The following is a 24,879-nucleotide window of genomic DNA, read 5'->3' on the forward strand; positions in this document are numbered from 1 at the left end:
GTATAAATTCCGAACGTATCAAGACATATATAAAAAAATACTACATGGAATATTTGAATAATTCTGATATCAATTTGGGTGATTTTTGCTATTCTCATATTTTTAAAAGATTGGGAAAACGTATTTTTAATATATATTTCGAATATTTAGGTAAAAATGTATCTTTGTTGTGACAAACCGAACTCCATTTGTTCCGAAAGTCATTTGTGCGTTTTTTATTTTTATTAATAATAAGTCGCATTTTTTTTGTTGGTTTTTAAAGAGGAGATTTAAAATACTTATAAAGATAAATACGGCGCGGATAAAGAGAGGTACATAAACAATTGCCTGTTTAACTTTAAATGGTTTAAAACTTAATCAATATATTTGGCGCTATGTCAACAATACAGGAACTTATGAAGTACAAATCGAATTCGCCGGAATACGATTCATTTGAATGGTTTAAGATTTAATTGCATCACTGAGACAGGCCACGGAAAAGGAATGGAAGTATTGTTATAATTACTCTATATTTTTAAGTTGCGACATCGATTGGTAGATTTGCTTATGAGTTGAATTGAATATTGAATGAAATATCTATTTCCACACAGGTTTTTGTTTTAAACAAATTAATGTATTACTGGTACAACCCAATACGTAGCATCTATTTTGATAAAATCATGATTCAATAAAAAGCAGAACACAGCTAAATATTATACTAACAAGAACAGAAAACATAACATAGACACAACAATAATTCAAATTCAAATGAATCTGAATCGGTCGTTCGAACAGTTCGGATTCATTTACTGTTGCTGCTTATGTTGGCAACAAAAAGTATTGAAGTGAACGATTGATTGAAATGATTCGGTCCTTTTCGAAATCGGACACTGATTAATTCGGTCCTCGTACAATGAACGATTAACACAACACTATTATGAAGTAACTATAAAATAATTTTCAGATTGTCCGTCAAAATATGCTTGCGCGAGATTTAAAATCTCGTTTTTAACAAATGACCTTGCGGCATTCAACATGGCCTCTGACAAACTGACAAACTTAATTTGTTTTCCCAGAACATTTCACGAGATCTAGGTCTAGCATTTTGAGAAAATACAGTCGCAAAAGTGGCCCATCCAAACTTACTGACAGTACGTCAGTGGCCATGTTGGTTGTTAGATGCCGCAAGGTTTAAAACTGCTCATGCTGTCACATCTTGTCAACAATTTTTTCATAGTTGCTTCATAAGTTCCTGCACATTCTGCATAGGCACGACCTCCATATTTCTAGTAGCTATATGCCGGTAACTAATAAAAGCATCCATTTTGACGTAGTTGTAGTAGTAGTAGTTGTTTTCATTTAAAACTTAGTCGATATTTTTGGAGCAAATTATGAATAATTTTTTTCATTTTTAGCCGTTAAGATTGAGTGCAAACTTTGTATAAAAAGGAAACACAAAAACAGCGCCACCATACCATGGCTTTGACCACTATATGCCCGTTTGGTCCAACGTCTCACGCACGCCCCTTGTTAAACAAAAACAAATTCATCGAACATAAGTTTATATGAACTTTTTTATTATTTGTCGAATACATGTTTAAAGTTCATTTGGACCACGCTGTCCATAATTTATCTAAGCTATTTGACCATACCAGGTTTATACAGGCTGTTCCTTTATGATATATCAATTGTTGAGTGCAGTTTTATGTGAATGTCTCAACCGTTGACATAAATGGTGGTAAAGTTTTCAGGACAAAATCTTTTTTGTATATCCCTAACTGGGTGTAATAATGGCACATATCCAAAAATATCCATTTTTAGTGAATTAAGAACAACCAATACCATCACATATCTTACTTCAGTTCCGATAGAGAGAGTTAGTGCCACTATTGAATTTTCCGCGTTTGTTAACGATCTTAAACGAATTAAATGATTGAACTGCTGCAGATCGTTTTTTAACTGTTTATTTCTAATAATTACAAAATATTTAATGCATTAGCGCGAAGCTTGACTCTAACTGAAAAGTACAAACTTGCAAGATAATCAGATGCCGCATTGTGCGGCGTCGGCAGCTTCTAAGGGTGATGAGTCTTGTAACTCGCGCAAAACCGGCGCAGAGTACGTAATGTTGGTGAATAGCACGAAGAAGACGAAAACTTCTTATAAAGTAGTATGATGATTTCTTTTTAAATTTTAAAAAACTAGTAACTTAAACTTCTTTTTACTTTCATTGGGACAGTTCAGGCGAAATTATCAAAATAAATTGCGAGTGTGTTATCAAAGTAGAAAAAGATGCTCCTGACACATTTTTCAGTAAAACATCTTTTAGTGAAACTGACTACAGAAGCATTAAGCATGTTACAACTTTTGAAAATGTAAATCTAGACCGTGCTTATCGCAATGAAATGACATAATGGATTTGCTAAAAACTAATGCTATTAAAAAATGTCACACTTTAATAATGTAAATAAAATGTGCTTTAAAAATAGTACTTTTTGTTTATTTTTCAAAAACCAGGTTAGTTGGTTGTTGCTTTTACTTTAGAATAGCTTAGCTTCTGTTTACGTGCCATGATAATTCTTCTAATTTTAAGAACAGTAGCTCTATACCAAAAATTCCGTTTTTTTTTTTTTTGGAGAGACTGCTAATTTGATAGTTGTTTCTTTTATTTTAGAAATAATTCCTACTTGGACATGTATCAAAAACTATAGGTCACTTGTTTCTTAGTTATAGCTTTTCGATGGTTTTTGTACTTGTGTACATGCCAATAGGTTTTAAAGTGACTACTATATACCTTTCTCGCAAACGAACGTGCCATATTACATTTTTAGACGTATTTTCATAATAAAATGATGTTAAAACTTTAACCTACTGTTTTCTTGAGAATTTTTTGAATCAAAATATTGCATTTCATTGGTGAAATTGAAGTGTGCAAAGAAAAATCAATAAGGGCACAAATTTTACAAACATTTTAAAAGGAACCTCAAAAAATATTTTTTGTTTTAAAAAGACAATAATACAAATCAAAATACAATTATATGAGTTATCTCAATATTTCAGTTTCTATTTTTCTAAATTACTGATTTTTTCGGAACTAGTATTTTGTGCCACTATGCCACAGTGACTATTATAATCTAAGTCTTTGCAACATTCCCTAATAAATAACACAAACTTCTTAAAACACTTCATATGAATGGTTTAATTTTATTCATTCAAACTTACTGGTACAAGTAAAAATAAGTATTGTAAAAGTTTGGCTTAATATCAAGATAATTTCAAAATAAGACATCAGAATGTAACAATTTATTAATATTAATCACCACTTATCACACATTTTTCATAAATTCCACTTCAAAGTAGATCATACTAATCAATCAACAATCTGCATAAACCACTACATACAGCTATGTTCTTTTGGTACAATATGTTGGTGCCTTAGCTTTTTTCTTTATCTCTTTAGTGGTTCCAGAAACTGAAGGTGTCCCGAAATCATATTTGGCTTTTAAACGTTCCCTGATAAGAAGACCTTTAATCAAACGTCTCCAATTTCCATACACACGGTTATCAGTTTTCTCCTGTTCTCTTCTTATCATTTCCGCTTGTTCCTAGATCAAAGAAAATATAGCAAAAAATTGTTACTAGAACAAAGAATTTATGCTCTCTTTGACAAGGCAGGCTATGATTACATAGTTATCTAGACTCCTCACTAACCAGCTTACCAAGCTAGTGATCTTGAAGTGAAACTGACAGATAGCGCAAAATAAAACATTTTGGAATTCTCAAATCAGTGATCACCAATTGTCCATAAAAAAAGTAACATTAGGTGGGCTAGTAATTCTATTTATTGACATTCTAAGGTATACTTTGTTGAACCTCAGTGGTGCACAGTCGCAGAAACTTCTTACCTTCTCCCAGGCGGCTACCACCTCTTCTTCGTATTCCTTGCAAACCACGAAGCCATCAATTGTTGGCACGCTCCAACCAGAATGAAATTCGAAGCCAACAACAGCTGGTGCGCAATCGACATTCATTTTTTTTGCCACTTTTGCTAGACCAGGCACTAAAATAAATAAAAAAGGTAAATGGTAATATAATAAATATTAATATTACATAAAAAAACTAAGAGATTGGTCAACTTCTATTAATTTTTTTTCACGTTTTGGGTAGATGTATCACTACCAGAGTTATCGTGCGCAGACTAAGGGATAGTGATACATCTGCCCCAAATGTTATGTACACAGAAAATTAAGGCAATGGGAGTTCACAATCTCTTAGTGTTTCTACTGAATTACTGTCTACCACTTTCAAGCATAATTATGTAACATACATTTCAAATGCACAGTTCCGAATGGTAACATGCAAGGCTTAAACAAATCAACATTTCCAAAAGCGTTTCTGGGAACCACCCCATTTTCGGCTGTGGGTGGAACATAATCTTCGGTTTGCCATAAGCCAAAGATTTCTAACATTTGATCAGTTATCATCTTATTGGATAACTAAAAAGACAAAAAATATAATATATAATATGAATTTTTGTTTATGAAAATCACCTTATCATATTTAGGCCTGGCTTTAACAATTTTGTATGGCTGTTCACCAAGTTTAACGACTTTTGCTTGTTTGAGCCAAATATCTCTGGAATGCAAAGTATAGACACACCCTCTTGGATAAACAGCTTCTCCTCTAATAAAACCTAAAGTTGGAGTATCTGGTGGATATAGAGCTTCAAACTTAAGCAAATGCCTCTTTAATACATATAATGGGTGATTCTTGTATCTGAAAAGAATGATAAATCTTACTTTTGAGTCTGTCTTTTGAAATTACCTGTGAACACATACTCAGCTATTGACTTGGGCAAAGGTTGATCCAATTGCTGTCTAGCTAAATCCTCATCTTCCTCTAAATCTCTGGCAGTGGATTTTCCTACAAATGGGTTAAGAGACTCATTCCACCACTTTGAATCTATTCTCAATTTTCTAGTGACTGTGTTGTAGTTTTGACAGTATCGTTGTGTGACATCTTTCAAGGTATTGTCATTATTCCAAGCCAGTACATAGGACACTGGGTGAGTTGCTCTTTGCTAAGAAATTATTTTTTCTTTTCAATTTGGTGATTTAAGCTAACCAAAACTAGAAAGTCATACTCAAAAAACACTTACATACACTTCCTTAACACAATGAACTTGGCCATACACCAAATCAGCTGAAATCCATTTTTCTTCTGATTCCAAAAACACTTCCACCCAATAATCATTTCCAGTTCTCTTCTTCTTTTCATCTTCCATCCTGATCAAAGTCATTTTGCCTGGGATCCTGGTTTTCACTTTGGATTTTGGTTTGAAGTCATCCTCGCTATCCACTTGTTTCTTTATGACCACTTCTGGAAGATAGTCACTGTCTGAATCGCTACTTTCTTTTGTCGTCTTTTTTACTTTCTTTCTTTGGTCCGTGTGCTTTTGTTCCTTTATTCTACCTTTTATAAGATCGATTATATCATTTCGGACATCTACTTGTTTAGAAAGAACATTTTTTTTACATTCTGACAATTTTCCGAGATTGGGACTTTTTTTGTCTTTATGCTTTGTATTTCTTTGCAGATTAGCAACAAACTCACTATCTGTATCATCTCTCTTCAAAATTTTGTCAGAAATTTTAGTATCTCCTTTCAACTTGTTTAAATTAGGCCTCTTATTCTTTTTATCTCCGGCGCCATCTAGCTGAGGAATTATAAATTCTTCACTACTAGAGGAGCAATTTGCACCATCAACTTGTTGAATTTTTACTTTTGGAATTGATTTTTTAGACACGCTTGCTGCAGTTTTAATGGTTCTATCACGTTTAGGCGCATCCGCAAACCTTGGCCCAGTTTTCAGGATGTCTGAGTTTGTGGTACCACTTTTTAATTTTGAACTATCAATTTCTTTCCGTTTAATATTGTGTGTAACAGCTTTCTGTGTTGATTTCTTATCAGATTTATGAGATGTGGTGCTAGTACTCCGCGTGGTTAATTTTTCCTCTCTCATTGAAGATCTTGAAATTTGTGTTTTCTTGACAGACTTTGATGAATGTTTAAGTTTCACATCTTTCTCTTGCATTGCTTTTGATTTTTGCTTTGATGGGTTGCAATTTTCCAAATTTTTGCGTGGCGTGGAAGTTGAAATTGAAGTATTTTTAGCACGTCGACAAGTTCGTAATTTGGCCGACACATTTTTACCTTCAGATTTTGGTTCACCTAACTTGGTTTTTGTTGTTACCCCCTTAGCCCCTTCAACAATTTTTTCTTTAATCTTTTTGTCACCTTTCTGAGTTTTGATATTTGTATTTTTTATTTCCTTAGATTTTGTTGAAGTACTAGGTTCAACAGTTTTTAATAATTCCTTATTACTTTGACTGTGTACAGGTTTTTTATCACCGCCTCTGCATTGTCCTCCAACTTTCGAAGTTAATGAGTGAAGTTCATTCGCGGGAGGTCGTAAAGGTTCAACTTGCAAAGATATTATGAGCCGACATTGAATTCCCAGAGATCTTAGCACAGCTACAAAAATCAAAACTAACATTTTATTGCTGTTCGCCTCTTTCTTGGAAATCTGTTGCTGCAGTAGCCCAACCAGAGGAACATCTTCTTGGGGTTTTTCTATGCATCTCACTGTCCGTTTATACCACTGCACTATTTGCTCTAAATAACTGAGATCAGTTCTATCTGAAGGATAACATTGTTCTGATGGTAAAAGCGACAATGCCAACCCTAATACTTGAGTGTCGTTAATTTGGCAATTGACATAGTTGCCATGTGCTATCCAACACAACAAATGAACTTTGTGGACCAATATTTGGTTCTCTTTTCTTATGCGATTCAGCCTTCGTTTCATAACTGCTAGTAGATCAATCCCTGAAACAAAATTAGTTTTTAAATGAAACATGCCAATTCCATTGGTTTTAAAAACCATTATTTATTATTGTCTTGACAGCTAATTTTCTGAAAATCACAAGTTAGAAAAACCTGCTTAAATACTTTCTTTAAATCGAGGCAATTGATCTTAAAAACTTTATTCATAAAGAAATTACACGACTTAGCCTCAAAACTTTGTTGATAATTGTTAATTTTTGAACAGTGATGTAAACAATACAGCTTCATTTAATTGTTATGAAATGAAATATAACTCTACAAAACTAACCAAAAATTGCTAATTACTATTTAATATTATATTACCCTTTTTCTTTCTCACTACATCGGGCATGCCAATAGTAATTTCAACATTTTTCTTTGGGATAAGATCTTGACTTTTTAGTAATTTGTTAGGACTAATTTCTTCCCAGTTTTCTGCTTCCTCATCAGTTGAATCAAAATCACTTGAATGTAAATCACCGGGCTCAATAGATAGCCCTTCCACGGGTTTCATCTCACCTGCGGTGAGAATATTGATAATATCAATTTTTTTTTCTTCTGTTCTGTGTCGGGCGTTGTACTTTTCTACAATTTTTTTGGCCTCTTCTATTTTTCTGGTGTAATTTTTAAACTGATCAAAAGTTAACTTAGATGTTGGTTCTAACACATCACATTCATTTTTAATTGGTTTTAGAGCATCTAAATTTGGTTCCACAACTGAAGTACTTAATTTTCGTTTGTTGGAGTTTGTTTCCAGTTTTTTACTAAATGACTTTGAACTCGTTTCTGCGAGCATCACATTTGAATAGTTTTTTTCACCTTCACTGCTGGAATCTGATTCACTAAGCCTCGTTATTCCAGCAAATATCTCATTTTCGATCTTATTAAAATCAGGAACATCATTTTTACGCGAATTGAAAAATTCAGAGTTTAAATCTAATTTATCTGGTCGTTGGAGGTAGTTTTCGATATCGCTCTCACTAGAGGAGCTTTCTGTATTTTTTTCAGCTTTTGGTGCTTGTGGTGAAATCAGTTTTTTTGAAGGAGGGTCATCCTCACTATCACTACTTTCAACATATCGTTTAATACTGCTTCGAGTGCGTTTCATTTTGACTACTTTATAAAAACATCACATCAGAAGAAAGAAGCCCAAATTTCGCGCTAGCCGAATCCAAAGTTGTACTCTGATACAGATGCTTAAATGGATATTCTATTGCTTTTGGCTTCGTCTTACAAGATAACCTTAGTACGTTAAACAGGCGGGAATACATGGTCGATGTAAACAAAGTCACAGAATACTAGCAGTTTATTTTGTTATTAACTCAAAACTCGTTTGTAACCAATAATCTTGGGGCATTCCACAAGCAACAAGGAACGCTGACAAATCGTCAATAAGTTTGGATGTGACTTCTTTACGGCAGTATTTTCTCAAAATATGCCTAGACCTCGTTAAATGTTCTGGGAAAATGATTTTCCGCGCATTTCACCCACTAACTTGCACTTTGCGTCATTTTCTTTCTGAACGATGCTTTCTACACTTGACTCGTTTTCTCAAAACATTTGACGAGATTTAGGCATATTATGAGAAAATACTGCCTTAAATATTCTGCATCCAAACTTCTTTATTTTTTCGTAGTTGCTTCATAAATTCCTGTTTTATTGGCATAGGTAGAGTCTCTATATCCCTAGTAACTATGCTTTTTTTACGACCGTTAGTTTTTACTGTCAGAATTGACAAACGCCAAAATTCAAAGCGTGGGAAATATCTCCGAAAACATCCGATTGCTCCCAAACCCGTGCTGTAAAATCCCGGAAATATCCGAAGTGTTTCGAAGTAGTGGGAAACGAAACTGACGTGGTAAAGTAACGCTTCCCATACGCTAGATCGGTGTGTAATTAGGTAATAGTATATTATGCAACAAGTACGGTAAATGTCATTCGACTCACGAGTTTATGTGACACGAGCGGAGCGAGTGTTTAATAAACGTTTTAACGTGTTACTATTAAGTGTTATACTATTAAGTATCTAGATCTAATAACAGAAAAATAGGGGCTGTTTCCACGGTCACCTAGCTTTCTTGTGGCTGCATGGGCTTTGACAGATTATGACGATGGACGATTGCTGTACGTGTAGATGTGGTTTCTGTTTTCACCAGAACAGAGGAAGTAATAAAACACATTTTGTAAAAAGAATACCACTTTTATGTTCAGTTTGCGCTGTGAGTCTCGGGTCCTTCTAAAGCAGAATATTATTCAAAAAAATGTAGTACTTTAGCCCGAATCATATTCATTCGACGAAGAGATGAATTTCTGAAAACTTTATTTTCAAAACAAGCTTGAAAATTCAGTAACAGGTGCAATAAGAAGTGGGGATTCAACTAAACTAACTGAAAAATGCGGTTAAAAAAATGTATGTGCTTTTAACTGGTAATTTTTTTGTGATAGAATGAAGCAATTCAAATTCATTTCGAACAAAACAGACTTGATAATTTTGCATTTTTTGTCGAGCTCTCCCTACAAGTTTATGAAAATGAAAATATCAAATCTTGAGGGATGTAGAACGTCACGTCAGCACATCTCCATAATCGATTCATTTAAAATGTATAAACTAACCTCCCATATTGGCCGAATGATCCTAGCAAATTGGGTTAACAAAAGTAAAAGAAAAAGAAGAAGAACCTCCCATATCAGGCCTCTGGCCAAATAAGTGTCCGTTGTTTGTAGAATATATATTGCAAACTTTAGTGGTTATTTTTTTATTATTAGGGATACGGCTTTCATGGTGGAACAAGTTGGGCGGTCGATCGGATAGTTCATTGAAAAAAGAAGAAGTTATTGGAATGCCGTTTCCTTTCATCTGTGGGTTTGAAAGTGAAGCATGTCGGTTAATTTAAACCGATAAAAACGCGGACACACACACACACACACACAAACACATAATGCACTTTTAATTGTTTTCGTTTTTACTTTTTAAAGAAGTAACCATATACAAAACATGAGTGAACCACAAACAACATATGTGTTAGTAAAACCCGGCGTGTAAGTTTTAGCTTTGATGATTTCCTACTGTGTACTATGTAACCTAAATGTTATTATGGATATAGATGCTTTTACATTTTTTCACTTAAATATAAGTTATGGACAATTAATTTTCTCTTAGTTAAATGCCTGATAATCAATAGCTTTTCTAGCGTAGGTTATGTTAAAGAGAAATTAATTTTTGCAGTTACAAAAAAGTCAACCATGACACCAAGAAAGATAACATCATTGACAAAAAACTTCAGGAAGTTTATAAAAAAATTGAGGCACGCAAGGTGAGTATTAAAACTTATTTACAGTCACTTTAGAGTATAATGTCTATTATGGAGTGCATATTCTACAATCATATTGATTTTTACTAACCTAGACAATAAAAACTTATTAACTAATTTTATAATAAATCAGATTTGTAGATGTTATTTCCACATATTCCACACATCATGTTTTTTACAAACCTGCTTAATAAAAAGCTATTAATAAATGTTATAATAAATCAAATTTTTAGATATTGGTTTCATAATTGTCATATACATACATGATGAGGTGTCCGGCAGTGATCGGTGTTAAATGTTCTATTAAGAGGAGTGATTGTCTTATGAATTAATATGACTTACAATTTTTTCAAGTAGATAGATGTAGGTAGATATTAACAAAAGTTACCTATATGTCATTTTTAGTTCCCTAGAACTAATATGACACTCTCATAGGACAATATTATATGTAATATGTAAAAAGTTTTTAAAGTTGATTAATTCTTCAGGTGATTGTTTGGGTCCTGAATTAGCACAATATATGTCAAGGTAGTAGCGCAAAGCTGCAAAATATATATTAATACAACAATGTAATGTAAGCAGATGTATTAATTCGCTAACCTTTAGAAACATATTTGCATTAAGTGGGAATAGCTTACAAGCTGTTAAATCTAATTTATGCTGTTTGGCTTGCAACAAGAATATAATTTTCTGTAAGCGAAACAGTGTTTAAAATATATCAAAGGTAATTTAAAATTCACCTCAATTTGCATCATGTCGTTTTTATTAGGTTCAATCATGTTTACAATTTTAGCTGTTTCTTTGGTCTGGAATTAAATAGAGAAGTATAATTAAGTTGACTACCATGGACTTACTTGTGATTGAAGTTTTGTCGTCAGCAAAAACATTATCAGGACTTCTAACATGGTTGCGCAGCTCCAGAATAGATCAGTCCAAATTGTTATTCCAGTTGCATTGCTTAAACAGTAGTCTATACTTTCCAAAATCGTTATTAGGGACTTATACAGCATCAGTATGATTTGAAAAGAGAATGTTTGATTTAGCATATTGCTTACTTTCACTATTTTATAATACAGCAAGCTTATTGTTCGTAAAGTTTTCTTTGGGAATCTCCGATTAATAGGAATCTTTGGTTTTTTGTCCATTGGATCATAATTGTCTGAAACAATTACGCATACAAAAGTGTGGTGGTTTCTTCTTATTATGGCTTTTGAATTAATTTTTTGAGCGATAGAGGGTTACGAAACCATTTAGTATGCAAAGTTGTGGTAAAATTGCATAGTTAAAGAGTTACAACAATATTATAACTTTTTTATACATAATAATAATATATTAAAGTAATTATTAGTGTAACTTCGGTTAAAAAATGTGAAACTTAGTTTCCTGTATGTTCAATGCAAATTATTGTGCTTCTTAAAATATCTTGCTGATATCTACCTCGTCAGGAACATTCGGTCAGTTTAAATAATTAGAGAACTTTTAGTAAAAGAAGAATTCCTTATAATGACAATTATCGGATTACTAAATTTCGTACCATTCAAATAAAATATTTACTAGTTGCCATTAAACCTATTCGTCTATCGTTCCGATCGGTTTTGCAATTTTTGTCTCTTTTTAACTGTGTACGTTAGATGTTATTGGATATGTAATATAAACAACGGAATAAATACAATTTTAAAACATTCGGTTGTTTATTTAACTTTTACAATTGATCATTAAGTAGTTTATTTAAGGAAAAAGAAAAAACCGTGCTGTAAAATCTGCGAAAACATCCGATTGCTCCCAAACCCGTTCGGTAAAATCCCGGAAATGTCCGATGTAGCTCGGATCCGTGGGGAACGAAACTGACGCGGTAAAGTGGCGTTTTCCGCACGCTAGATCGGCGTGTAATTGGGTGTTTTACAGACGGAAGTAGAAAAACATACTGTCTGCATATATTTGTATTTATTTTAAATCATTTTATTTTAAATCATTAGTTGATTAGAACCCCGGGCATGGACATAACTGTTGCTCTTTTAATGTGCTCTTTTTCCATCTTTTTTTTTAAGAAGTGTTTCTGTTACACTGTCAATAGATAGTTCGGTAAATTTATGTTCGAAATTATTTTGAAGAATGTTAAGACGGACGTCTTTAAACCGCCGTCGGAAATTAAAGTCAATACACAATGTCACGAACACCCATAACAATCCCTACCATGTACTATTCCCTTTAGAGTAGTAATAAAAATATCTATTTAAATAAATCGCCGAAAATCATTTTTTTGAAATATCTGTTAACAGCTGAAAAACTAAAAATGGTTTTCGTACAAAACTGCAATTCTTTGCCCACATAAACTTTTTCTTATGTGTTATGGTTGGGCAATTAGCATGTTGTAACCTTATATGAATTTGTAATTATATTACCCGCTAATTTTATCTTCTTTTAAATAAATAAACCTCAGAGATTTTTTCTACTTACCTTTTAAAACAATATTATATGCCGAACAATTCAGAATTTGCAATCTCGTAAGCGAGAGGGCCATTAACGCACAAACCGAAGTCGAAATTAGTGACGATATTATGTACGTCACGTTATAAGCAGCTATGTAAGTAGCACATTCGGTAGAATATTCGTTGAAGGAAAAGCATATAATATTGCTCAGAATTATTAAAGTAAAGGTTATGCTATGTTTAGTTATCAGTATGTATTTCAGTATCCTAAAATAGAAGAATATATACGGTGTATAATGTTTCATTTAGTTATATGTTGGCAACATATATTAGGTATGGTATGTCTCAAAGTATATCATCTTAAAATATAATATATTAAATATTATGTGATGTTTATTGACTTATAATAAAATCACATTAGTACGATTATTATGTTATTCTGTATGCAAATGAAGGATCTTCGATTTTAAAAATATGCTGTATTGCATCTTTCCAGCTCTGAACAGGTGTATTATTAATTAATTTTTAATTAAATTGATTACACTGGGACTTAAAGTAGAAGTAATATTTGATATTATTTGCTACCACATAGGTCCTACGGGGTTGAGTATACAACGCTATGGAGGATGATGTAAAACGCTGCATCTGTTCGTCATAATTATCACATATAGATTTTTAAATGCATATGAATTTAACGCTTCCAAAGGTTGCCATTTCTTGTAACTGGATTCAAAATAATTGTCGTTATTTAAAGGTGCTTATGCCTGACAATGTGTGTGGAAACAACCCATCCTTTAGATACTATATCCTGAGTATCGCACCAAGTTTCATCTAGGTAAATTATACATGTGTTTTCGGATCTATACCTTTTAATTTCCTGAACTTCCAAGTAAGCAATATGTGCGTTTGCATTACCACTTGTTTTTTGTCAGTTTTGCGTTATGTAAATTCCATTTTATATATAACTCCATGGAAGGTGAGATTGAAAGTCACTAGGTCTTTTCTTTCATTCAATGTTAGCAATATCCTTTATCGAGGACATTGACGTTTTTATAAGTAGGCAGGTTTCTTTTAAAGCTTGTTATTTAAAGGATCCTGGATTCATTAAACATCCTTACACAGTTTTCACAATTTTTTTCGCAAGTGATTTCGACGCGGCACAACCGAAAAATTATTGTTAATACTGGTAAGAAGCTTTTTCGAAACGTACGGTAAAATGGGTTATTTAACGTTGCCACTGATATCAGGCAACACCCTTACCTATGAGTAAGTGATTGGTTGTTGGATATACCCAGTAATAATAGGTTTGAAGGCCGTAAATACTTTGTGAGGGAGGGTCGTCAAAAGCCAAAACGATATACTTTGAGACACACTTTACCTACGTACTTGTATCTGACTGGTGCACCCGCCTTCCTCATAAGCTTATCAATTTCCAGATATCCGTTAATACTCTTTGCCAATCGATGCCTGGTAAAATAACTGGTCGAGATTATGACAAAAGCTATCATCATTTGACATATTTTCAGTCCGACCCGCAATGTTTCCCTTTTCGAGTTTGGCTTATTGCCTATTTCGATACTACAGGCCGTGAATAGGATTACCGTCAACGTGGTGAAACAAATGCAGTAAAGCCATTTGAAGGGTTGCTTACGGTATCGTTGCAATTTATCATCGTATATTACCGGAAATGTACAAAAGACTCTGGTAATTATTAGTTTTCTTGTTAATTTGTTGAGGCTCTCCATTGTCTGGCGGGTTGTAATAGCCAATAAAAAAAAAGTGTCGCTTTGCTTTTACTGTTGGAAGTAGATTAATAATTTAATATTTATATTCTTTATTCCGTAATATATATTAAAGCTCATAGTCATGTGAATTATTGAAGAGTTTGTTTCATTAGCTGCGGATTGGGTTTGCCGTTGGTATAATTTGTTTGTTTCCGAAATATAAGCATTAAAGTAATTTTTGTGTCATACGGGTAGTCTCAAAAAGTGTAAAAATTATCACGCACCCCATCCGATCTCTTTAAACGTTTTATGCAAATCCATAATAGGTAATACGTAGCGCAAATACACATAACAAGAATTCAAATCGCCAAGTTAATTATAAACTTGAAGGTAAAAAACTTCTTTGCATTGGCGTTGACGTTTATTCGTTGTATCGTTGTCACATTAAAAAAAGACATTTATTTCAAGCCATATCGCTAATATTAAAATAGGAACCATTTTTTATTTTACCATTTTGTTAACGTATGTTGAGTTAAATTTATAATTTACCTACGCTTCTGTGTTTGGCGTATCGGGAGAAAAACACGGCGATGCGCAGCACTTGCAACATTATCTCAGCCGGTCAAGATATTTGCATCACGTTAAAATGGTTATTGTTAAACAACTCATGTTGTATGTTGTAAAGCACAGTCTAATTTTATATCGCGTGACTTTCCCTATTAAGTGACTGAACAAAAAAGTTCTTATGTAGAATCGAGTTTTGTAATGATTACCTTAATTATGCTTGTTCTTGTTTGTGTTTGAAATTTCATTGATTTTTACGTTCTAAATTCACTTTTTCTGTTTTGACTTCATATGCTAATTAAACTAATATAGACTTTATTGCTTAAAACAAAATTTTGTGTTTTCAGTGTTCAGTTAAAAATGGTGATTGAGCGCTGTGTTTTAAATAATGTTGAATCCTTTCAAGTAAATAAAACAAGATATTTCAAACTTTGTCAAAATCAGGACGATTCCGCATCGTCCACAATACTTGCGAAAAGACGAAAGTGTGAAATGTGCATATTTAAAACTGGATTTAGGAGGATGACAAATTATGAATCATTAGGTTGCGATCAAGCGATTTGTTTATTCAACGCATTGTGCTGAATTCGTTTTTAGGCGGATGATTTGGAAGCCAAAAGGTCCGCATCTGGCAATGGCTGCGATGAGTAGAGATTACCTACCTCACATTTAAACTTTTGTGAAACATTTTAATTTTTTTTTTCTTTTATCTTTAATTTGAAATACTTATTTGGTATAATTCTCCCCATAGAACCTAATAAAGACTACTCGCCCACAATTTTGTATTAGGATTGTAGTAGCTGGTTCGTTACCTTGTGCGCTACATGGGGGAGCTTAAAAGCCATTTATTTTAGCCATAACATTTCGTAGCACAATCACATCTAAATAACAAGTAAAAAATATAAACGATTTGCAAAATTAAGTATACATTTTAGGTCGTTATTATAAAATGTTATTTGAGTATCTGATTCTGAACCTGCAAAAACGTCTGCTTAATCATCGTCGGTTGTTTGATTGATTTTTGTATTTGTTTTTTTCAGAAACAGTCGAGGAAACTATTCGAATATAGCGAACCTCGTGAACTTAGAAAGTCCATTTTGGCTGAGAAATTCTCAGAAAACAAGATGATCAGCAGTACTCCATATTTTACAAGGAGCAAAAATGTTTTGACCACGCCGAATTCATCGATATCGCCTATCTGGTACAAAGATGTCATGGAACCTCAGCGTAATGTCATAAAAAAGAGAGTTTTGGATAGAGTATGTTCGAAAAAATCAACTAGAGAAACAACTAAAGACACAAACAAAAAAGAAAATTCAAAACAATTGCAACTAAGGAATACGATACCAGGAAGCGACGATCAAGCAGACAGCGGCTCTTATACCGATGAGTCGGACGATTCGGCACTTATTGAATTGGTTTACTCCCACCGACCTAATATTTTTGAAAGTTTAGCTGAAGGCGACGAAGTAACCTGTTTAAATTTTAGTACCTCTAGCGATATAGGCGTGTCCCCATTTTATAAGCCGTGGCGCTTGGATAACGACAACTTGTACCCCAAACAAGACTCTTCCTTTAGACTAAATTTTATCCCGAGCGAGTTAGATATTCTGAATGATACAAATCAGGTGCAAAAAAGGGCCGAAAGTAATAACGTAAAATTCAGTTTCCCATTTGAAAATACCGTGGAAGGTTATGTCACGAAAAATCGTGACGGATCGGATATCCTTTCGTTTGACGAAGAGATGGACGAGTTCAGAACTCTTAAGCAAAAAGCGAACAAGCTCGCTATTTCGCAGTGGGAAGAGAAAACAAAGTCGACCAGGAAAACCCTATTAGACTCTTTATTATCGGGTAGCCCGAAAGAACGTAAAACCGAATATGATACGCCCGTCAATCTGGCCAGGAAGTACGCCATATCGGGAAAACGTGATACAACATCGGTAGATCCTGGCAATGTTCAAGTAGTTATAGACAAAAATATTTCGTGTAAACCTTCTACAATAAATTGTCGGAAAACCAAAGCAACACCAAGAAACACTTCGAAAAATCTATCGCCTAAGCAAAACGGTTGTATTGATTCACCATTGAAAGAAGACGTGCATATCTATCAGGACACGCATACTTCATGTGTGTCGAAAAGTTCAAAATTTACTAAAATTCAATCCAGAGCAAAGAAAACTGTCAACAGATACAGCAACCGGAACAAGCAGCGGAATGCAGCCTCATCAATGCAATGTGTACCTCAAAGGCGGTCGAATTCGGAAACCAAAACAATCCAAACAAACACTTCGAAAAAACTATCGGCGAACCAGAGCTCTTCTATTGGTTCGCTGCCCAATGAAGAGGTGCATATCGATCAGGACAATCCATTGCATGGTTCCTTAGCGTCACCCGTTTCGAAAAATTCAAAATTTACTAAAATTCAATCCAGAGCAAAGAAAACTGTCAACAGATACAGCAACCGGAACAAGCAGCGGAATGCAGCCTCATCAATGCAATGTGTACCTCAAAGGCGGTCGAATTCGGAAACCAAAACAATCCAAACAAACACTTCGAAAAAACTATCGGCGAACCAGAGCTCTTCTATTGGTTCGCTGCCCAATGAAGAGGTGCATATCGATCAGGACAATCCATTGCATGGTTCCTTAGCGTCACCCGTTTCGAAAAATTCAAAATTTACCACAACTAAATCCAATCCGAAAAACAAAACAGGGAGAAAGCATTCGGGCACCAAAACGACCCAAACAAACACTTCGGAAAAATTATTGTCTAGCCAGAGCTGTTGTATTGGCTCGACGCCTAAAGAAGATGTGCATATCGATCAGGACCCTCCATCGCATAATTCGCTGGCGCCATCTGTATCGGAAAATTCAAAGTCTACCACAATTAAATCCAGTGCGAAAAACAAGATAAAAATTATGCAGAATACAACCATTGTTAAGCCACGTGCGCCTCAAGAGCGGTCGAAGGGAAGCGATATTGCAAAAGTTAGTCTGAACCGAAAAGACAAAGAGCAGTTGGCTTTGCGAAAAAAGGCGGTTGGCAAACCTGTCACCACAAATGAAACGGAAGGTGTGTAAACTGTTTTCTTTTTGTTCTGTTCTATGTTTTTTTTCAATCTGAACCAATATGGATTCAAAAAAGTAGAACTTAAAGTTATACTTTCCCATTGATGCCTCGCAAATATTTAAAAGTTGCCGCCATTCTATAACAATCTAGAAAATTCAATAAATTTTAAAATTGATCTCTGCCGGCGAATGCAATTTTTAAACTTTTCGATTATTCATAGTTAACATTATTAGAAAGCAGTAGAGTGAGGTCATCCCTTTCAGCTCCGTTTCTTCTTTTCCCTCTCTGCTTTTTAGTGAAACACGTCCACTTTTGGCTATTTTCATTTCTATTCCTTAAGATTCAGGAATAGTTCGTTACCCTGCTTTAATCTGATACCTAGTTTAGAAAGAAAAGGTAAAATACTTACTGTCAAATCATTGATTTTTACGTTTAATTTCGTATTTACATTCATACGTGTTGTTCAAGCAAACTGTCTTTGCTGGGCACTCGCACAATAAACCTTCAAGATCGCACAATTTTCAATTGTTAGAATCGTCACCAATTATGTTAACAATTTTTATTTATTATCTTTAAGGTGGAAGACCTCAGAGAATTCGTCGACCTGTTAGGTACAAAACTGATTTAGTTTTGTCTCCTTTAATTAGTGAGTAATTTTTCCTTTATCGGATGTTTAAAAATAATGATTCTTTTATAGTCTGTCAAAAGAGTAAAACTTCCCGAAAAAGTTACAAAAAGGTCTTAAAAGTAGCAAACAAATCAACAGATCTGATTTTTAAAAGGAGCTTCTTAATCCTTGAAAGAGAAAAATGTTTACTAAAAGATAACATTAGACAAACCAGTTCCGACACAATGATTGATCATTGTAGTAGTGTCAACAATTCTCAGTTTGGAGGAAATAGGAAATCTGGAGATGGGATTGAATTGGAGAAAATTATACCTGTAGCGATATCCGAAGATGAAGGAGCCAGAAATGAGCTAAAAAATACACAAACTTCATCTAAAAAGGGGAATAAGATACAAAAAAAACGCAAATCAAAGGGTGCTGCCGTGATCGCAACTGAAAGGCTGCTTAAGGTTGTAGAAAAGAGTGTAAATTGTACCACGAGCAAATCCCATTTGTTTGAGGATTTAGTGCGAAGCAATTGCAGTAATTATATCGTATCGCAGGCGAAATGTATTTTAAGAGAACCCGAAAATTTTCGCAAAGAAGGAGATTTGGAAGTCAGCGAAGTTTCTGTTAATTCGAAAAATGCAATGGTTGGTTATTTAAAAATTCCACCAGGAAATCGGAAGCCGATGAGCACGTGTGTGGGATGTATTATTGTAAGTATTTGATTAGAAAATTGGCTCATTGTGAAGTAATCAGATTCAAATATACTCTTAAGTCAAAGTCTCAAGGATAATTATAAAATAAAAAAAAGTTTTAAGAAAAGAAAATTATTTACACAAATTTAGCAATGTAACGCACACACAAACGTGTCAACTCAAACGCACTCTGACACAAATTAAAATCTTATCTATCTTTTGTAGAGTTTATAGTTTTAGACCACAGTTTGAGGGTCGAGGTCGAATCTTTTGAAGTGTGAAGTGACCACATATGGTTCATTTTATTTTGTTCAGGAATTAATAAGTGAAAAAACTGTGTTTCAAAAGAAATAATTTCCTCTCCTAATATTAAAGAAAACGTTCCAAGTAATAATAGTAAAGAGAAAGAGAGAAGGAAGAGAGAGGTACATGTCTTGCAGATTGCGTAGATTCGATCCTTCCCTGCTTGTTGTTAATATATTAGTGTCGTGAGTGTATTTGATAACGACTGACTTTTCATTTAAAAGAATAGATTGGAGGTCATTTAAATAAATGACAAAAGCAAGTTGCCAACAATGCTACCTTGCAGCACATAGAGTTTAATGGGGGATAGTACCATCTGAGTGCATTGATTAACTCCTTTGCCAAAAGTTGTCATCAATACTACTAGCTATCAAAACTATCAATTTGATTTTGCCTTTTTGTAAGTAAAATTTTTATGAAAAATCTCGAATTAAACTCTATGATGATCTATTTTCCACATACAGCTTACAAAAGATATGTGGACGATGACTGCATTATCTGGAACGGCCAGTCAACAAACGCTTGCCGAATTCCTCGAGAAACATGAGAAAATTACTTTTACATCTTGTATTAGTAAAGATAAAAGAATTGAATTTTAGATTTTTAGAGAGTCACATATACTGACAATGTGATACAGTTTTCCTCCAACTCTCCCTACTCTCATAAATTTCTCTCTAATTCTCTGTTCTATAGTCTTGTAAACATTCGAAATCAAAGAAGGGATTTAATAACAAACTGCATTCAATAACTTTCGGTCCGTCAATGTCGTTTTCAATTTCGATCTGATATTACCTTTTAATAATTTAACTGTAGGTCTTGCTTGGTTGGGCCTTGTTATGACTTTTTATATTTCAAAATCTTTTTTATTTTGTTTTTTAGATCTCTGTGAAGTCAAACGATTTCGTATTCATTTCAATTTGTGTCCCTGTGCGTTTGAGTTCACGTCTTTGTATGTGAGTATATTGCCAAATTTAATTAAACATTTTATTATTATTATATTTGTATGAGTAACATTTTGAAAATATTTTCGAGACCTTGACTTGAATTTTTATAGTTTTGTGAAACCGGGTCTCTTCAAGAATGGGTGATTTTCTTTTATTTTAATAATTTATTCGTTTTTCTTATTCGATATCGCAACCCTACTGCGTATTGTTTAACGCAATATTTTTTAGAATTTCACAGTCGTAAAAGGCGAAGCGTTGCTCGTTTATAATGGAGAAGAGGCCCTAATTCGCGAGGGACAGTCCTTCATAGTCGCTGTGGGTATGAATATTTTTTAAAATAATTTATTTTTTTTTAAAAGCCATCGATTGACCTCATCCAATAGATGAGGTGCGATTACCGATGGCGACTTCAGCTAATGCGGTCGTGTATATTAAATTGGTGCACTCCTTGATCGTGGTGCATAAGCTACCCTACTTTTGATTGAAGATAGATTGTTGTGTAAGAAAATAATACTTTTTAGAAAGAAAAACTTAAATTTTGCAATGTTAGTACTAAAAAGTAATTGTAAAAACTTGAGGCGAAAAAACTTATGCCCAAGTGGGCCAAGAAAAAATGCTGGGCAATTATTTTTAAATTTGTAGAATTGCTACCGTTTAGTGTAATCACATTCTTGAATTACAAATTCCGTTTTTTGAGAAACAATCAATATACATACATACATTTGATCCTTCTCGTTGCGCTATCTCTTGTTGACACGGGGTGTGGGGGGGTGTCCGAATATATATCATCATAAACTTGAAAATGAGTGGACGCGCGGATTTTGTCAAGCTTGTATCAGCGCTAAAGAGCGTTTTGCGCGTTACTATGAACAAAAGGATAAAGATCAAACACGTACTGACAATCGCATTTCGATGTATCTTTCCTAAACTATAATTAATATACAGTAATGTCCGCCTTTAACGAAATTTTGGTATTACGAATAAACGAATCCTTTTATAACGAACTTTCGGATAAAATGAACCTAAAATTTTGATATGATATTAAGATTTTTTTATAACGAACCAAAAACGGTAGTTTACCGCTGGAGTTTCACTGAATTCTGTGTTCTCTAATGTGTTGAAGACTTACGTAATATCCAAGAAAACCCGTAAATGTCTTACTTTGAAAATAAACACGACAATGTGAAAATATATTTTATTTCCAGGTGGATTGCAATTTAGAAACATAGAGAAGAAATACTGAAAATATTTGAAAAAGATATAAACGTAAATTGAAAAAAAACTACGAATTTTGATGTTGATTAGGGGCTTTTTAGATAGTTTGTTTTCTCAGAAAAGAAATAAACATTTGAACTTTCGCGGTGCTATATTGCAATTGAAGGCTGAAGAACTTGGATAGAAGGTGGTAAAAGATAAAGAACCGTTTAGTAAATGCTGGATTGAAAGTTTTAAAAAAAGGGCATAATGTAATTAGGAAAAATTTTTTGGAGAATCGTCTGCTGCTGATATAGACGTTGTAACGATTACAGAATAAGTGACCAATAATTTGAAAAGGCATTGAGGGTGGACATATTCAATGAAACCGGGTTGTTCTACATGCTTACTTACATCTTACAAATTTAAAGGCGAGATATATGATGGTGGAAAACTTTCCAAAGAAAGAATCACTGCGCTGGTGGTGGAAAGTTTAACAGGAACAGAGAAAAGAAAATTATTGGTGGACATTATCGTCGACGTCTTTCGAAAATGGTAGATTTTATTGATTGGGGAAGGGGGGGGGGTGGAAACTAACTTCTTGGATGGACTTAAATACATTCATATGGCATGATGATAATCTTTTGAGTTTTGAATGCTTGGATAATGCCATTGTCGTTTGACGTTGATGATGAGGAGACGAAAGATGAAGAACCTGGACTACAGAATTGCGACCAGTTCCAACCTCATCAGAGACACTTTAACATATTGATAATGTCCGTTATTTCCTTCAGCCCCGAAATACTCCACAAAGTGTTCGTAATCAATTAGTGGAAGTAGTCAAAAACAAAACAAACTAAAGTAAAAGATTTTTTTTACATTGGACTCTGAAGAATAGTTGTACCATATTACAAAATATATTTTATGTACCCTCATATCTATGTATTAATACAAATATCACCTTTTTTTATATTTATCAGGATTTGTCGTTATAACGAATTGTTTTCGCCGATCCCTTGAGGTTCGTTATAACCGAATATTACTGTATATATATAATAAATTATGTGTTTAATGGTCAATCGATATTAAGATGGTGGTGGATCCTTCGAGCTGTTTAAGCAAACAACATTTGTATTATAACTATGCGTTTATTTATGTGTCAAATTTCACAATTTAAGTATTTCTTTAATGTCAATCCGCTTGTGATGTTTTCTGCCGACTTACCATTTGTTCTTTTTACAAAGCTTCTGGATTCCTTCTGCGTCGATTTTTACTGAGTCGAAATTGCTTTTTATTATTATTATTAATAGATATATTCACGAGAAATTTTATTTTTTTTTACTTTTAGGTGACCAGTATTTTCTCAAAAATGGGGACCACTCCGATTTAATCTTGCGTTATTTAAAAGTGAAAGAACCATAAGTTATATTTTTGTTAGTACTTGAGATACCACTTCGTTTATATGAATTTGTAATATATAATATCCGTAGTCTTTTTGAGTTATTTTCTTTGCATATTGTTTCAGGGTGGATGTTACGTAGCAGCGGGTTCTTGGTATCAGAAACAGCTTGATAGCGTTTAACACGTTTATTGATACAAACAAAACTGTGTGGATAGCTTTTGTAAGAAACGGAAAATATATTTTATATGCCTTTGCTGTACCATAGAATTTTAAGCACAAATCTTCAATTCAGTTGTCTTTGAACGAACAACCAAAAAGTAACACAAAGGTGTGCGCCATCATATTTAACACACTTTAACGTTTGCAACAACGCAATTTTGCAGAACGCAAATGTGTGTAGCTTGGATATATGTATTTTCCAAATCATTTTTCTAATCAATTTATATTATTATTAAAAAAAGATGTCCAACATGCGTGGAGCTTATTTTAGCTTAGTATCTGATTTAAATAGACAAAATTATTGATTTTTATATATTAGTTTATTTTTAAGGTTTTCATTTATTCCCTTACACCGACATTAGTTTTTGTCTTTCTCTTTAAAAGTCATAGTAAGGGCAGCGAGTTAAAGAAAAATTATTAAGTACATCGGCAAAGAGAAAATGCGGGAAATTATTTGCATTTTTTTAAAATAGGCACTAGGGGCGTAATTGTGTTTTTCAATTTTAAAATTCGGCTGAGGCAAATTGAGATTATTTGTGTTTAATGCTAGATATCCTATATCTCCAAGGAAAGTGGTGTGATGGGTGTTCCAATATTTTTTTTGTAAATGTACATATCTACAAAAAAGGCTTAACGCATTTTAATTAACTTTAAGTTATTAAAAAGGGCTTGCCCTAGACTATCAATCGTGCTATGGGCGACGCCATTGCGACCAGGTGCAGTTTTTTGACAACTTTAAAAAAATTAACGTTCTGAAAAAAGCATAAGCGCAACGATATGACTTTTATGTCATTAGATAGTCAAGTAAGAGCAAAATAACTCGGTCTAAAATGTTTTTTCTATTCCCGTCCGTGAAATACCTGATTACACACCGATCTAGCATGCGAGAAGCTTCACTTTACCACGTCAGTTTCTTTTCCGAGATGGTAGCAAATGAACGAATGTTCAAATGATCGAAAATCCCGAACGGCGTTCGGTTTCGGGCGGGGGGTGGTTTGTAACAGTAGAATATAGGCAATAGACTTGCCGACAAGGTAAAGAAGTTATTAGTAATAAAAATATTTGTAGAAATGTGTAGTACATTACACTGCACGACTGAAACTATATAAGTATTAATAAATTTCAATAATTTTAGAAATGCTGAAGGTGCCTTACTTCCTTCAACTCAGTATGTAAGTTTTATATATATATATATATATATATATATATATATATATATATATATATATATATATATATAGTCTTAAATAAATATATTTGACGTTAAAAAAAAATACTGGCAACTCCTAATAAAGTGTATAAAGGTAGAAGTTACCTTTGTCCTAAAAATAAAAAATATAGGGTTTTACTACTATGTTTTGGGAATAATTATTAAAATGCTTGTTCTTAAAATTTTTGTTTCATTTCAACCATTTGAACAATTTTACATCATAAAAGAGAACAATCGGTACAAATATTTTTTGCTACATCAATTTATGAACAAAAGATTTGCTGGGGCCACTAGGGATATTTTGGGGCCGTGAGTCCAGAAACCAGGTCCACGAT

General features: G+C 33.5%; 3 protein-coding genes and 1 long non-coding RNA gene across 13 annotated transcripts; 2 read left to right on the forward strand and 2 right to left on the reverse strand.

Moving 5' to 3' along the window:
* Positions 1–941: 941 nt before the first annotated feature.
* Positions 942–1,922, forward strand: LOC132703238 (uncharacterized). The gene is made up of 2 exons (XR_009619035.1): positions 942–1,282; positions 1,395–1,922. It is a non-coding gene; the product is annotated as an uncharacterized LOC132703238 (long non-coding RNA).
* A 1,261-nt stretch (positions 1,923–3,183) lies between these two features.
* LOC132707545 (DNA repair protein complementing XP-C cells homolog) lies at positions 3,184–8,134 on the reverse strand. Its single transcript, XM_060679444.1, has 7 exons — positions 7,189–8,134; positions 5,138–6,867; positions 4,818–5,059; positions 4,530–4,755; positions 4,307–4,475; positions 3,885–4,039; positions 3,184–3,584 (listed from the first exon to the last, which is right to left on the reverse strand). Exons 1-7 carry the CDS (start codon positions 7,970–7,972, stop codon positions 3,384–3,386), a joined length of 3,507 nt encoding a protein of 1,168 aa, XP_060535427.1. The 5' UTR covers positions 7,973–8,134; the 3' UTR covers positions 3,184–3,383.
* A 1,508-nt stretch (positions 8,135–9,642) lies between these two features.
* Positions 9,643–24,448, forward strand: LOC132701914 (uncharacterized). Of its 8 annotated transcripts, XM_060670277.1 has the most exons (9): positions 9,859–9,903; positions 10,091–10,178; positions 14,041–14,074; positions 14,131–14,308; positions 15,933–17,967; positions 18,542–18,610; positions 18,662–19,290; positions 20,748–20,838; positions 23,062–23,220. In XM_060670277.1, exons 5-9 carry the CDS (start codon positions 16,017–16,019, stop codon positions 23,133–23,135), a joined length of 2,814 nt encoding a protein of 937 aa, XP_060526260.1. In that variant the 5' UTR covers positions 9,859–9,903; positions 10,091–10,178; positions 14,041–14,074; positions 14,131–14,308; positions 15,933–16,016; the 3' UTR covers positions 23,136–23,220. The 8 variants fall into 8 exon arrangements, 7 of the variants coding, with proteins under 7 accessions (XP_060526212.1, XP_060526221.1, XP_060526202.1 ...); XR_009618832.1 differs by lacking the exons at positions 14,041–14,074; positions 14,131–14,308 and adding an exon at positions 23,239–23,271 and having other exon boundaries at positions 9,643–9,903; positions 20,748–20,834; positions 23,062–23,183; XM_060670229.1 differs by lacking the exons at positions 14,041–14,074; positions 14,131–14,308 and adding an exon at positions 23,239–23,273 and having other exon boundaries at positions 9,643–9,903; positions 23,062–23,183.
* Positions 10,186–15,016, reverse strand: LOC132701942 (uncharacterized). 3 transcript variants are annotated; one of them, XM_060670298.1, is made up of 4 exons: positions 14,878–15,016; positions 11,030–11,334; positions 10,916–10,981; positions 10,186–10,865 (listed from the first exon to the last, which is right to left on the reverse strand). In XM_060670298.1, exons 1-4 carry the CDS (start codon positions 14,936–14,938, stop codon positions 10,605–10,607), a joined length of 693 nt encoding a protein of 230 aa, XP_060526281.1. In that variant the 5' UTR covers positions 14,939–15,016; the 3' UTR covers positions 10,186–10,604. The 3 variants fall into 3 exon arrangements, with proteins under 3 accessions (XP_060526281.1, XP_060526290.1, XP_060526273.1); XM_060670307.1 differs by having other exon boundaries at positions 14,882–14,976; XM_060670290.1 differs by lacking the exon at positions 14,878–15,016 and adding an exon at positions 12,633–12,980.
* Positions 24,449–24,879: the final 431 nt, after the last annotated feature.

Source organism: Cylas formicarius, unplaced genomic scaffold, assembly GCF_029955315.1.
Source record: "Cylas formicarius isolate icCylForm1 unplaced genomic scaffold, icCylForm1.1 PGA_scaffold_10__41_contigs__length_53128322, whole genome shotgun sequence".
Taxonomy (NCBI): Eukaryota; Metazoa; Arthropoda; class Insecta; order Coleoptera; family Brentidae; genus Cylas; species Cylas formicarius.

What these genes read in the sequence shown, in the direction of transcription:
- LOC132701942 (XM_060670290.1), bottom strand. Translation starts at nt 12,909, where the DNA reads ATGAAACATTATACACCGTATATATTCTTCTATTTTAGGATACTGAAA. An exon ending in CGACAAAACTTCAATCACAA is followed by an intron (nt 10,982 to 11,029) that starts GTAAGTCCATGG and finishes ATTTAATTCCAG; the next exon opens with ACCAAAGAAACAGCTAAAAT. An exon ending in ACGACATGATGCAAATTGAG is followed by an intron (nt 10,866 to 10,915) that starts GTGAATTTTAAA and finishes TTTCGCTTACAG; the next exon opens with AAAATTATATTCTTGTTGCA.
- LOC132701914 (XM_060670229.1), top strand. Translation starts at nt 9,860, where the DNA reads ATGAGTGAACCACAAACAACATATGTGTTAGTAAAACCCGGCGT. An exon ending in GTGTTAGTAAAACCCGGCGT is followed by an intron (nt 9,904 to 10,090) that starts GTAAGTTTTAGC and finishes TAATTTTTGCAG; the next exon opens with TTACAAAAAAGTCAACCATG. An exon ending in AAAAAATTGAGGCACGCAAG is followed by an intron (nt 10,179 to 15,932) that starts GTGAGTATTAAA and finishes TGTTTTTTTCAG; the next exon opens with AAACAGTCGAGGAAACTATT.
- LOC132707545 (XM_060679444.1), bottom strand. Translation starts at nt 7,972, where the DNA reads ATGAAACGCACTCGAAGCAGTATTAAACGATATGTTGAAAGTAGTGAT. An exon ending in TTGCCCAAGTCAATAGCTGA is followed by an intron (nt 4,756 to 4,817) that starts GTATGTGTTCAC and finishes CATTCTTTTCAG; the next exon opens with ATACAAGAATCACCCATTAT. An exon ending in CGGAACTGTGCATTTGAAAT is followed by an intron (nt 4,040 to 4,306) that starts GTATGTTACATA and finishes TATTTATTTTAG; the next exon opens with TGCCTGGTCTAGCAAAAGTG.